The 14,195-nt window shown below is 37.4% G+C and overlaps 1 protein-coding gene across 3 annotated transcripts in view; it reads left to right on the forward strand.

Annotated features, from left to right (window-relative positions):
• Positions 1-681: 681 nt before the first annotated feature.
• The window catches only part of ALG13 (ALG13 UDP-N-acetylglucosaminyltransferase subunit), an 83,880-nt gene continuing 70,366 nt past the window's right edge, over positions 682-14,195 (forward strand). The window contains exons 1-5 of one of the 3 annotated variants that reach the window (XM_023734475.1): positions 732-865; positions 1,799-1,961; positions 3,983-4,121; positions 5,017-5,059; positions 6,609-13,516. In XM_023734475.1, the coding sequence (XP_023590243.1) occupies positions 785-865; positions 1,799-1,961; positions 3,983-4,121; positions 5,017-5,059; positions 6,609-6,701 (519 nt within the window). In that variant the 5' untranslated portion in view covers positions 732-784 and the 3' untranslated portion in view covers positions 6,702-13,516. Of the gene's footprint in view, positions 866-1,798; positions 1,962-3,982; positions 4,122-5,016; positions 5,060-6,608; positions 13,517-14,195 lie in introns of those variants that run through there. The other 2 variants (XM_004379782.2, XM_023734476.1) reach the window with 2 other exon arrangements.

Genomic DNA, 14,195 nt, shown 5'->3' on the forward strand with positions numbered 1-14,195 from the left:
TGTCTCTCTGCAGCTTCCAAGAGACACTAAAGGGCTTCTTGAGAACCCCAACTGGAAGAAAAGCCAGGGCTAAAGAGTGATTAAAATAACAGGCACTTTTTTCATATCCCCTCAACAGACCCCAAGTAAAACAGTTGCTCAAATGTATATTGGCCAAACATGATACAAATAAAGAATTCCAAACTTCACTATCATTTAAAAATTTTTGGTACTCGATGCTTAGGATTAAAAAAAAAAAAAACTAGCTATCATCATCCATTCCAACTCATGGAGACCCCACGTGTGTCAGAGTAGAACTGTGCTCCATATGGTTTTTCAATGGTTGATTTTCTGAAGTAGATCACCAAGCCTTTTTTCAGAGGTGCCTCTCTCCGGGTGAACTGAAATCTCCAACCTTTTGGCTGGTGGTTGATCACGTAACTGTTTGCACCACCCAGGGACTGTATGCTTAGGATAGGGTGTTAGTTTTTTGTTGTTTTAATCGCATTAAAAAAAAATTAACTGAAATTGGCAATTCCCCACCCCTTTCTTGTGAGGGTTCCATGAGCTCCTACGCGCAAAAGGCTTAGAACAGTGACTGGCACAGAGGAAAAGCTCAGTGATCTAGTGAGAACGCCCTCAGTAGTCCTTGGCCCCACCACACCGGTGACACAGACCAAGATCTCGCCGCCCTCTGGTGGCCATTGCGGGCTTCCGCCTCTAGCAGAGAGCTAGTTGCAGCAGCTCGCGTGGCCTCCTGACGTCACATCCGGCCCTTGCAATTCGGGGTTGCGAAACCCGCACGATGAAGTGCTTGTTTGTTACTGTCGGGACCACCAGCTTTGACGACCTCATTGCGTGTGTTTCGGCGCAGGATAGTCTTCAAGTGAGTGGGGAAAACGGGCCGGCGGCGGATTCGGGAACCCCGCTTCGCTAGTCTCTCGCCTTCGCAAGCCGTACTGGTAGCCTTGCTAACCTTTCTTGATCGCAGCGCTGCGAGAGAAAAAGCTCAACCTCAGCTGCCGCTGCCCCTTTTCTGGCTCTTCTCCGCGCCTGGCTGGGGCCCCCCTCCGCCTCCCTCTTCCCGCTTCCCCGCCCAGCTTCTCAGACTTCTTCCTCCGCGCCTCCTTTCTCGGGCTCCTCCCCTCCTTTCCCGGGCTTTGCCCCCCGATTCTCCGCCTCCGTTCTCTGGCCTCGCCCCTTCTGTCCACGGCTCCGCCCCTTGGACCTGAGGCGCCCGCACGCCCTGCCCGCACGCTCCGCCTGTTCCGCGCTACTCCTGCGGTGGGCGCCAGCTCCTCGTCCCCGACCAGCCTTCCTGGCGCCTGTCTGGCCTCGCCCCGCCCCCTCCCCTCCCCTCCCCCTCCTCCTCCCCTCCCCCTCCCTGGCTGGCGGCATTCCTGCCGGAGCCCGCGCTTTTCCCGGTCCTCAGAGGACGACCGCCTCCTGAGTGCGTTCTCTCCTCAGGCTGCTGCTTCTCTCAGCCAAGTCCGTGAGGCCGAATGAGGTGGTTGCTTGATTTCCCCCCCTACTTGACGCCTTTTCCCAAGTCTTTGCCTGCCCTCATATTTCTGTTGGGACCAGTTTATTTCACGACTTGGGGAGCTGGGTCGCGTACATTCCTTAGGTCTACTGAAGTACCTTGTTAGGTCCAGTTACGGGTCAAAGGATTCTTGTCGAAAACCACCTAAATTCAGCCCCAGTTAGAATATTTGGCAGCTCGTGCTTCGGTCTGAACACCGACTTTAGGGGTTTGCGGTTGTTACTGTTTTCACAGTAGCCTGACTAAAGGGCCGCCCTTTTTCCTCCCCTCTTTTAGATAATCAAGAGCCTTGGGTACAGCCGACTTGTCCTACAGATTGGTAGAGGAACCGTGGTACCTGAACCATTCAGTACTGAATCATTTACTCTGGATGTTTATAGGTACAAGGATTCGTTAAAAGAAGACCTTCAGAAAGCAGATCTTGTTATTAGTCACGCAGGTAAAGTGCCTTGGAATCTCCGTTCGATTTTCGATAAGTAATAAAGAATTTGGACCTTGAGGTAAAAATCACTACAGTAACTCACCGTAGCTCCTTTGACTCTAATAATTATTTGAGTTATTTGAATATAACATTTGGGAACTTTATTGGAGAGAATTTACTATTTCTGGGTGAGAGAAGATAAGTCGGAATAGACTTTTTTTTTTTTTTTTGTAACCCAGCTTTACAGTAAGAAACCCTTAACACGGGCAAAATGATTTATCCAATAACATGTAATGAGGTGTCAGTCTTGAGATTAGTATTTGGCCTTATGTCTGCTGGGATCCAATTGAAGAAATGTGTCAGATTGATCCGAGAAATTAAATTGGCTTTGAAAGATTTTTTACATTTCTACTAAATGTGAGTGTGAAATGAATGCAGTCAAAAATATTCTTTAATAACCATCACTGTCTGCTCTTCAGAAAACAATCCTGATTGTCTAGTAATCAGACTTCCAGTACCTTAAGAAGAACTGCTTTTGGGGAGTATTGTAATTTTGACTGCTGGGTACTTGAGTGAGGAGTTTCTTTGTTCTTAAAAAGTCTAAATAGTTTGAGGAGAGAAAAGTCATTAGAAATAGACATTACAGACAGACTAATCATTAAAAATGTGTAGGATAATAGTTAACAGAGCTTTTGGTACTGTTTTCTGTACTTTGTGTATATTAATTCCTCTAATCCTCCCAAACAATCCTATGAATTTAAGTACCATTAGTATCTCTATTTTTCAAATGAAGAAGCTGAGACAGGTTAAGTAACTTGTCCAGCCAGTAAGTGATGGACAGACTTTTTAAGTCTGGTATTGGAGTCTGTGTTCCTAACTACTACCCCTGTGTAGTATCTAAAATAGTCTGTCTAAAAAGGATTTATCTACCCATCAGTCTCCTCTCTCCCATTTAAAATATCTAAAGGATTCTAGATTTCAAAGTTGAATTGTCCGGATGTTGTATATGTGCATATTCATGGAGATCTGTTCTCCACTATTTTGGGGATGCTACTTAACCAGGGTGGCTATGAGTTGGAATCTATGGTTTTTTTTTTTGTTTGTTTGTTTGTTTGTTTTTTGGTTTACCTAACAGACTTAAGGAGTAGTCAGAGTTTTTGTTTATTGGTGTGAGTGGCACCAATAGTTACTGTTGTACAGGTCTCTTTAACCTAAAGGTTGACAGTTCAAAAGACCCTACCGAGTGGTGTGCTCTGGGGGAGGAGGCCTGGCAGTCTGCTTCTGTAAAGATTAGAGCCAAGAAAACTTTGTGGAGCAGTTCTACACTGTAACACATGGGGTCACCATGAGTCAGAATCCACTCGAGGACAAGGGTCCTCCCCTCCCACTACTGAAAGCTCGCTTTTTCTACTTGACGCTATGAGTCAGAATCGAAGGCAATGGGTTTGGGTTTTTTTTGTTTGTTTTTATTTTTGTTTTGAGTGGAAACTTCACTTACAGTATGTTGAACCTGAATCTTAATTGGATTCAAGGCCATGCCCAGGGCATTTGACTAGAGGGCAAGTGGCAAAGCACTGAATCGTAGGCCATAATATTGTTGGAGGTGATACGGTGATAAAGTAATGTATTTTTCAAGGTGATAAAGTAATGTATTTTTCAAGTCGAGTTTATAACACTTTTTAGAGAACAATTGATAACTGTACTTTTCTCATTTTGAATAGATAATTGAAAGGCCTGATTTGTGGTTCTGCCAACTAACTTTTGAGTTCTAGCTATAAAGAATGGTGGAGCACCTTAAACGAGCACTGGTTGTGCAGTGGTTGAAGCACTCAGCTGCCAACCAAAAAGGTCGGCGGTTCGAACCCACCAACTGCTCCGCGGGAGAAAGACGTGGCAATCTGTTTCTGTAAAGATTTACAGCCTTGAAAGCCCTATGGTGTCACTATGAGTCAGAATCTACTCAAAGGCAGTAGAGGTTTGGTTTGGAGCGCCTTAACTTTTTTTAAACTATATTAACAAATTTTGATATATTTTTGTAGGTGCGGGAAGCTGTTTGGAGACTCTGGAAAAGGGAAAGCCACTTGTAGTTGTTATAAATGAAAAGTTGATGAACAATCATCAGCTGGAACTGGCAAAGCAGCTACACAAAGAGGGGCACCTCTTCTACTGTACCTGCAGGTATACTATAGACTGATTATTTGACTGACCTCGTTTTAATTCTTTTCCTAGCTATTTTTCTTACTCAACTTACCTAACCTGTCTGTCTCTTCTGCCTCTTACCTTCTCCCACCTACCAAACATACCTTGATTTTATCACCTGTAAAACCCTCGTTTATTTTCCATTTTGACTGGTTTGTGTGTTGTACTTCTTTGTGTATCTGTGGCTGTTTCTTTGTATATGATAATCTGAATGGGTGTGTGTGTGCATAGGTGTATGTTCATCTGGGTGCATAAATCTCTGGGAATATAACTTTTTAGTTCATTATTTAGACTTTCGTTACCAAAGAAGGCATTTACTTATTTTTAATGAAGATTTTGCCTTCAGCAAATCCACTGGAATCCCTAAATTAGATTTACTTATTTATTTATTCAACTGTACCTAATATGTGCCAGGCACTGTTTTAGGTACTTAAGGGTGCAGTGGTAAACAGGAGATAAAGTCCCTGGTTTCATTCTAATGGTGGAAGATAGACGGTAAACAAATTCACAAGTAATAAATGACCAAGATGATTTAATATGCTGAAATGTGCCATGAAGAAAATAAGACAGGGTGGATATGATAACTGAGGTGAATACTATTTAGATAGGATAGTTAGGGAAGGCCTGATTGGGTATGTGACATTTGAGCTAAGACCTGAATGGCAAGGAAGAGCCAATCATGTGAAGCTCTAGAAGCAAAGGGAACAGCAGTTAAAAGGACCTAAGTTAGTAATGAGTTTGGAGTTTTGGTGTGTTTGGGGAATAGAGGGAAGGGTGATGTGGTAGGTGCATAGTGATCAAGGGAGAGTGTAGTACCAGATGAGGCTGGGTGGGGATAGCTTATATAAGAGTTCTGATTTTATTCTATGTTTAGTGAGAAGCCATTGGAGCATTTTAAGCAGAGGAATTACTTTATGGTAAGGAGTACTGTTTTCTAGAAGTATACTAAAATTCAACAAGAACTGATCAACATCACAGTAGGATGAAGAAAATTGCTGGTTTGTTTTCTGTTAGTCCTCCCTTAAGACATTAGAAGCTTGCAAAAAGGCCAGGTCAGTAATTTGCAATTGTTTGCTTTAAAACCTATCCTAATTTGGTATTTCAAAAAATAAGTACCTTACGGAAGTATTAGAAAAAATGTATTTTATGTTATAGTAAACTGAAATTAATTTTAAAATATAAAATAAACTCTAGAAGAAACTGGTTGGAATGTAAGAAGCTTTTCTTTTAGTTTTATTAAATATATATTGAGAACCTACTATGTGTCAGGCACTGTTCTAGGCACTTGGTATGCATCAGTGAACAAAAGATCCCTGTTCTCACTGAGGGGAGACAGACTCATTGATTGTTTCAGGAACAATTGTTGGTCCTCATTCTGATAGTGATGGAAGAGAAGGAATGTCAGGGTGGCTTTGTAATATGGAAGCCAGCCTTGAAGTATTGTGAGTTAGGGGAGGAGCTAGAAAGTCAAAATTATTTAGGCTTCCGATAGTGGGGGCCTATCTGCCCTTGGGTAGTTGAGATTGTTAGGGGTTAACATAATTTTTTAAAAGGAATAAACTCTCATTTTCTTAAGTGGTTTATGCAAATCAATTTTTCCAGAGACTTTTGATGAGTATTTTCATTCTAAATGTTAAATTAACTTTGATTTTATGTTAGTACATTAAAAAAGGAAAAGCAGTGATTTCATAAACACATCCTGGCATTTTACTCAGGTTGAAAAGGAAACTGTACAAGTCTCCAATTTATTCAGTTTTTACAGTTTAACAGTCTTGTATTAATTTCAAGAAAGTCACATACATGAAAGCAGTAAGAATTTCAATAATTAGTTGTATTTTCATTTTAGGTAAATCATTTTCCAAAAATTAGGCTGGGTGGTTGTATGTCTGTACTAATTTAAGTGACTGGTTTAATTAAATTTCTGAAGTGGTAGTTTTATGTTGCAATTTAGAACCTTCTTTCCAAGATGGCATGGTGATCATATATTGATTAATTATATATGGATTCATGATAGTAAATTACCAGTAGAAAAAGTTATTTCACAATCGTCATGTGTAATCTAGTAGTCTCCTCAGCTTATTTTTCTTATCTGGCAGCTATTACTTTTGGTTTCATTTATTCCTTTTTCATAAATTAATTTTGCTTCAATTTATATGTGCCCAGTCCTGAGTAGTATTACAAAGCCATGTGAATACATCTTTCATGAAATAACATTTCTGAAATACTTCAGTTGATATAAAAGATAAAGTATCTATTGAATTAATATTGGCATTATGTACTATTTTGCTTTAGTAATCTTTTCTAAGTATGTATACCTGTGTTATTAAAATACACTTAAAAATCCACGTGTACAGTTTGGAAAGCAGCACTGTATTCTTGGAAGTTAGATTCAGTCATCAAGTGGGCAGCAGATGAATTATGGAATTTTCTTCCATGTTACCTAATATTTTTCTTCTTTTGTTTTAGCACGCTTCCTGGGCTGTTACAGTCAATGGACTTATCAACACTGAAATGTTTTCCTCCTGGCCAGCCAGAAAAATTTTCTACATTTTTGGATAAAGTTGTTGGATTACAAAAATAAACACTAAACTCTCAACACTTTAAAACACCCGCAAATCCAACCTATGGGATGTGATTAAGTCAAATTAAATATATAATACATACTTGCAGAATAAATACCAATTAATAAACTATATCTATAGAATGCATAGAAAATTTTATGGTGTGAACATTTGCATTTGGGTCCAAATCCTATTTGCAATTTAGTAAACTTGCTAGATTGTCCCTAATCTTCACATTTTAGTAAAACATATGTAGTGGACATTCACATGTTTTATCCTAGAATCCCAAATACATTTGGAATCATGAAAAAAATCATGAGATTTGAAAACTTAAGGTGAAGTACTTTGGCAAGAACTATAAATGTAGTCAGTTTGATGTTTCCTAGAATAAAAAATGAAACAGTAACACACTTAAAAATGTTTTTGTTTGAGGGTCAGCATTTTGAGCTTCATAATTCAAGGAACCAAATTCAAAAAAAAAAAAAGACAAGCAGAAATGATAGATTGTGCTCTGTGAAATAAAAGCTCAGTAATTGCCTAAAAAAAGATTAACTATGAAGGCAGTTTTTCTATTGTACTTGGAGAAACTACTTTTATCCTGAAGAATAGAGCGGAGTGGATATGTTCACTTTTTTCTCTGAAATATAAATAGAAAATAGCAAAATAATCTTGCCCAATGACAAAGCTTCACTGGTTGGAGAAGAAGAAATCAAAAAGGACTTCTACTAGTAGGATTTACCGTTATTTTTTAAGGACACCCCCCAACATTGGTATTGAAACATTAACATCATAGAGAAACTTTATATGCTTTTTCAATTAGTTTTACAAATAAGAAATGATCTGATGTGAATAATGGCTGTAATATGTGGTTTTAGAATTTACAGGATAACTTGAGATAAGTACATTATGGAATTCTTTCTAATTAAAGTAATTGGTCTCGAGACCTTTAAAATACACAAGATTACTCCTAAGTGTCCATAGTTCTCTGGTGGAAAAGTTTATCTATAAAAATAGAACATTCGTTAGAAAGACCTGCATTCCATTATATTATCCCAATATGTTGAATGTTCCAAACATTTTACTTGGGATGCATTATATAATGTTTGTAGATTTATTTTCCTGATTGTGTTTTACTTAGGCTAATATTAAAATAACATTCTTACTAATGGTAGAAGGTGGTGGCTAAGAAGTGCTCTGGGTAGCAGGAGGAAGCCAACTTGGATTAAAATTTTGCTGAGATAATCTAAAAAGTGAGTAATCTATGCATAGTTGAGAATTCACAGTGCCATAATCATTGCATATTAATCTAGATTTCATTATTTCATTTGGTGGCAGGTTAAGCCAATGGTGTCAATTGTGTGTAGTAACATCTCTGACTACACCTTGTGAAATTTTGTATCACTTGTGGGGTTCTAAATCAAAGGATACTTCAGAACCATTTTGAGTTGGCAGGGATCCTCAAGATTATGTAGTCCAATTCCATTGTGTTTTAGATGAGGAAAGAAGCCAGAAGTTATGACTTGCCCAAAATAACAGCTTTTGGCAGAGGTGCCACTAGAAACAACTCCTTTACTCCCAGTCCTGTGCTCTTTTTACCATACCATAATATACATAAACTTATTGGTTCTTTATAATCGTTTGCCTAGTGTTTAGTTACTCTAATCCCTTCCAAGGATGGTTTTGTTTATTTTCAGAAGTTGTTCAATTCACTTCACTTAACTGCGTTTTGGTGTATGACGACCCATTCTCTACCTTACCTAGGGCATAAAGTCAAACTTAGAAACCTGTGATTCCTTAGTTGTTTGGAATCTAGCAAAATGCTGTGGATTGATATTTAAATTGAATGAATAAAGACTTTAAGACAAGAAATTGTAGAATTTTAGAGTTGGGAGAAGAAGAATATCTAGCCTGAACCACTCATTTTATAGATGAGGAAACAGGCTAAGATAAACTGGTTGCCAATTTTACATCTATATTTAGTCCTTATGAAAAAATAATGGTAATCAAAATTCTATTTAAAAGATTGGCTCAGTAAAAATGTTTGGTTTCATTACATGACTGATAACAGCTTCAGGTTCTTGTAAATCAGTGAGTTAGTGGCATGCGGTTTATTTAGCAGTTTTCTATTAGGATAAGGAAACAAAAGAGGGTTTAGTATTTTGGGAAGTTGACATTGTGGGTAGGTTTAGGGATGGACAGATAATAAGGTAATAATAGAAAGTTTATAGTGGTGAAGTAGGTCAAAAGTGATGTGAGGTCATAGGATGACCTTGGGAGATGAGCATTTTGGATGACAGCGTGCTTATAATTTGAGAGGGAAGACAATAAGCTGGAAGAAATTGGTGGGAAAATAGTATAAACAATGAACGTGATGTGGGTCTTGGGAACATTTAAAAGTCAAAAAGTATTGTCAAGTATGATTTGTAGATGCCTTAGAGTACTAATTTGTATGCTTTTAAAGGCAGATCATACAGAGGACAATAAATGTTCTGTACCACTTCCTTGATTGATAGTTTTAGGAAGAGTTTTCCAAGACTAAAAACAAGTCATGAGTGACTAGCAGTAATGTAGATACTTTTCTTGGCTCTTTATTCTTTATGATGCCGTGTGGGAGAAAGATGTGGCAGTCTGCTTTCATAAAGATTTACAGCCTTGGAAACCCTATGGGGCAGTTCTACATTGTCCTATAGGGTCACTATGAGTCGGAATCCACTTGACAGCAGTGGGTTTGGTTGGGGTTTTTATGGTATAAGCACCCAAGTAATCCCTCTAATTTATTCATAATATTAAATTTCCAGAGATGATAAAATACATATAGTATGAGAAATGAAATATCTGGACAGATTATTTGAAGTCAATTTTTGGGAAAAATTCAAATGGGTGATCATGATAGCCACGTAATGATCAATTTTCTGCTCTACAACTAGTACCATTTTCACAAGATTCAGGGAATGAAAAATAACCAACAATTGCAGTTAACGCTTGTTGAGCACTCACTGGGTATCAGGTACTATTCAAAGCATTTTATATGAATTAATTTAATCTCTATAAAATAGTTACTGTTGTCCCATTTTGCAAATGAGGAAAGTCAACTCAGGACATCATCTGAAAATGGAGTTTTATGTCACTTAAAGGTCCAAGAGATGGTCTGGGAGTTGTAACTGCAACACTGAAATCTAGGATATTTTAATCATTTATGGGACAGTAGGACAGAATATTTGAAATAGGACTATCCCAGAAATTCAAATTGTATGACAGCCACAGGTACATAACCCATTTTAGCTTTTACGTTGCTGTTTGAAAGCAAACTGATTGCTAGTCATAGAATCCATGTGGAGAAACTGCCAGTTGCAAGTTATTTATTGGCTCTTGTGTTCTTAAATATTTGTGTTCTAGAATTCTATTTTTGATCCTTTTTATATATTGTTTCTTGGTATTTTCAGTTCCAGAGCTGCTACTACTGATGACTCCCCTGTCTATATCTCTTAACTCCGATCGAGCTGACTGGTATTTCCAGTTGCCTGTTGGTCATGTTGGAGCTCTGGTGGTGCAGTGGTTAAGAGCTGCTAACCAAAAAGTCACCAGTTGGAATCCACCAGCTGCTTCTTGGAAACCCTATGGGGCAGTTCTACTCTGCCCTATAGTGTCGCTATGAGTTGGAATCAACTTGACAGCAACAGGTTTTGTTGGTCATGTCTGTCTGTTTATTCTGTAAGCACCTCAAACTCAGTGTACCCCAAACCTAAATCATATTTTCCCTTTTCATCCTTTTGTGATTCTTACCTCTGTTAATGGTGTTATCATCTAGTGAGTCCTCCAGGCTTTAACTCTTACATCTCCTACCCCTTATATCTGATTGGTCACCAGGTACCGTCAGGTTTACTTCCTAAATTTCTCAAGCCCATTTATTTAGTCATTCATTTAATCTTCCAACATAAATGCATAATGAGAATCTACTTTTGTATCAGCAGAACTCAGGATATGATTCCTGCCTTGAACGAGCTCTTAACAGTCTAGATGGGGAGGAACTGTGTCTTACTCGTTCTTGAGTCCTCTGCCTGAAACACAGGCCTTCCATAAATGATGAATGCACTTTTGTAACTGATGTATCTTTTCTGATGATCTTGATTAGGATGAGGTACTGGTTCTAGGAATACTGAAAGTCATTTCATACTGACTTTAACTTGACTCCACAGTATCTAGTATGTCTCTTGTTGAGAAGAGAGATGGGACTATCATATTGTATGGTGAAGTTTGTAGGGTCAGCCGTTTACAAGAGTAGTATTTAAAACATAACGTTTTCCTATGCAGTATCTTAATGGTATTGAAGGGGTTTGTGGTAGAAGTTACATGATGTTAAAAATCAAAGTTATATAGAAAGCAGCTATAGTGTTCTCCAGTAAAAGATAACATGGAGAAAGGCTTAGGATAACCACCAAGTGACAACTGATGTAATTTGCTGAATGGTTAATTCCACACTTGAATACTCCAGCATAATCTTTCTTATATTGTATAGTTCTTTTAATTCTTTTAGTTCTTTAAGTGACTAGACAAAAATTGGAAAGATTAGCTAGCTTCAAACAGAAATGTAGAATACATGCTTCGTGAATTTGATGTTAATTCTTAAAAATCTTTTGAAGGGCCTTTTTTTTTAACCATTACAAACCATCTATTTTGATATTTCACTTCTAGATCTTTATTATATTTGTTTATGATTTCTTTTACCACATCCTGGCTAGAATTGTTTATTTTGATTGACATTCTATAATAGCTTTGAAGATGATTTCATTTTGATGGTTGTTGTTGTGCTCTCTAAGGCAGAGGTTCTTAAAATGCTTTGAGTCATGGAACCCTTTAGAATATTCAAAACTACTAATGTCTTTCCCTATTCACATGTGTATACAGTTTTGCAAGGAATGACACATTTAGGTTTAGTAATTCCCAGTTTTCATAACAAATTACAAACCTTTTTCAAGTTTAAAACATACCAAACAACACATTTTTTCATCAAGTTTAAATCATACCAAGCAACACATTTTTTCATCAAGTTTAAAACATACCAAACAACTTAATACTCCTACTATTAACTTGGTGTCTATAGTGTATATCTCATAGCACTGTTTCTAATTGACAAAAAGGAATATTTGTCATTCATAGTAATTATTTTCAGATATACTGTTAGGCTGTTTGGTGGTGACCAGTGAGGCAGTACCAAAAAAAACCAAACCCCTTGCTGTTGAGTCGATTCTGACTCAGTAGAACTGCCCCATAGGGTTTCCAGGGAGCAGCTGGTGGGTTGGAACTGCCAGCCTTTTCGTTAGCAGCCGAGCTCTTAACCACTGCGTCATCAGGGCTCGGTATTGTAATTTACTCATATACTACTGTCAAGTGTGCTTCCTCAGTATGTTTTTGCTAAATTCGGATAGTCGCTGTTGAAATGATGTCTGCTAGATAATACAAAGTGAGAGGGCATACATCTTTTCCATTGTTCATCTCCCCTTTTATTCAGAAGAACATACTGGTCATTTCTCCACAGCCAGTGTGAAGTAGGTGGCTAATACACTTTCCAAATTTAGGAGTGAAAAACATTCCTAGATCCTTGGCCAGAATTAGTAGTTTTCTGAATCTAATTTTTTCATTTGTGAATTAATAAAATTAACTTACCTCATAGATGATTTCTAGACAAAACCAATAGTGTGACATGTTTGAAAAAAAGTTGAAATAATTTTCTGTTGGTTAGAATTTTTAAGAAGTAGGAATAGACTTAGAAGTGTTTCCCTAGAATTCACAATATATTGTCCTAAATGATACAGAAAGCAGAATTTCATATTTAAATTCATATTCAATCTTTAGCTAGGGTTATAGTTGAAGTTAGAGAGTTAAAATTTATTTAGAGGTTTAAATGAATAAATTTTTCCACTGCTTTAAAACAAAGAACAGAACATTCTGATCTTTATTCCCCCTTTCCGTAATCCTCTGTCTCTAGACTGACCAGACACTGCAAGTATCTTAAGTCAAAAACAAACAACAAAAGACAACAACTCAGTATTCCTGTGCCAGTCTGATACATATTTTTAAAAGTACTATTTCCCTTTTCATTTTTCTTGCCTAATCTATACTCATACAAAGCTTCAGGTGGAAGTGAGGAGAGAAGGAAATGAAATGGTTCTTGGTAGTTTTTATTCTGCATTGCATTTGAACAAGGTCACTGCGCTGGGATATCTATCCCTTTTTTTCTCTTTATTTTCTCCTTCCCAAAACATGAGGAAGAGGTTAAACAGGGTTGTGTTGCCAAGTTTTGTTTTAGAACCATTGTGTTCTCTTCCTTCATAAAGCCTGCTCTGTGTGAATGTCCACCAGGAAAAAGAGTGACTGATGGGTTCTGATTCTAGGGTGCTGTTAAAAAAAAAAAAACGTTTTAAAAGTTTACTATTATATTTTTCAGTAATGAAAGACTTTAAAAACAGATTCCATAGAGTTGAGGAGTCATTTCTCTCAATTGGCCCCAAGTTATTTGGTACTAGAAATAATTGAAATAAATGAGTACAGAGTGTTTTAACACGGATTGCTTTTTCAGCATGTTGTATATACATGTGTTTGTTTAAAAATCTGGGGCCGTTTATTTCATTTGATAGGTCAGATATATCATTCACTTTTATGCGGGTCAGTCAACCCCTTTTTGTCAGGTTAATAGGCTAATCACCCTAAAGCTATTTTGTACACATAATGGTGATCACAAATTTGACCATGTTAAAGGAAGGCAAATCTGTTACTCACTGTTGAATCACAGGGAATCGCAGATCCTTAGACCTGGAAGAGAGCTTAAAGATCATGCAGCCCATCTCCTTCATTTTACAGATGGGGAAACTGAGACTTAAAGATTTTAAAGTAGCATAACGAAGTTTATATAATATTCTTTTTATGATACCATATTGCCTCTCAGAAAACAAAAAATTCAGAAGCAGCATGTCCTGTATATATACAACTATACCTTGTATGTAAAAGATAATGTATGCTTTAAAAAAACTGTTTCAGGCATGTACTTCATTTAGTTGGCTGAAACATGAAGGTTTGTTATCTTAGAATTAAAACTATCAGTATTCATATGTTGTGCTACAAAGAGTTTCCTCATTTGATCAGTGAAAGTGAAAGTATTCTATCAAGTAAAATCAGTTTCAAGGTAAATTCAATATAAAAATAGTATATTATATTATAATGTGCTGTATATTACATTGTTACATATATAATTTTAATTATAAAATTAAATCACACAAATTTCATGACAAGTCAAATAGTATGAATTATTTTGTTATTTTAACTTATACCCAGAGGTACAGTGCCTAAAAAGTCTTCAATCATTTTTCTTCCCAGTATTTCCAGATGTCAAAGGGAGAGATCCCATAAGGGTTAGGGAAACCTCTGACTGGGGGGGGGGCGATACTCGAACTTTGGCCTGATTTCCAGTAGAATTTAGGAGAATGGTTCTTACCTT

This window comes from Trichechus manatus, unplaced genomic scaffold (genome assembly GCF_000243295.1).
Source record: "Trichechus manatus latirostris isolate Lorelei unplaced genomic scaffold, TriManLat1.0 scaffold00068, whole genome shotgun sequence".
NCBI lineage: Eukaryota > Metazoa > Chordata > Mammalia > Sirenia > Trichechidae > Trichechus > Trichechus manatus.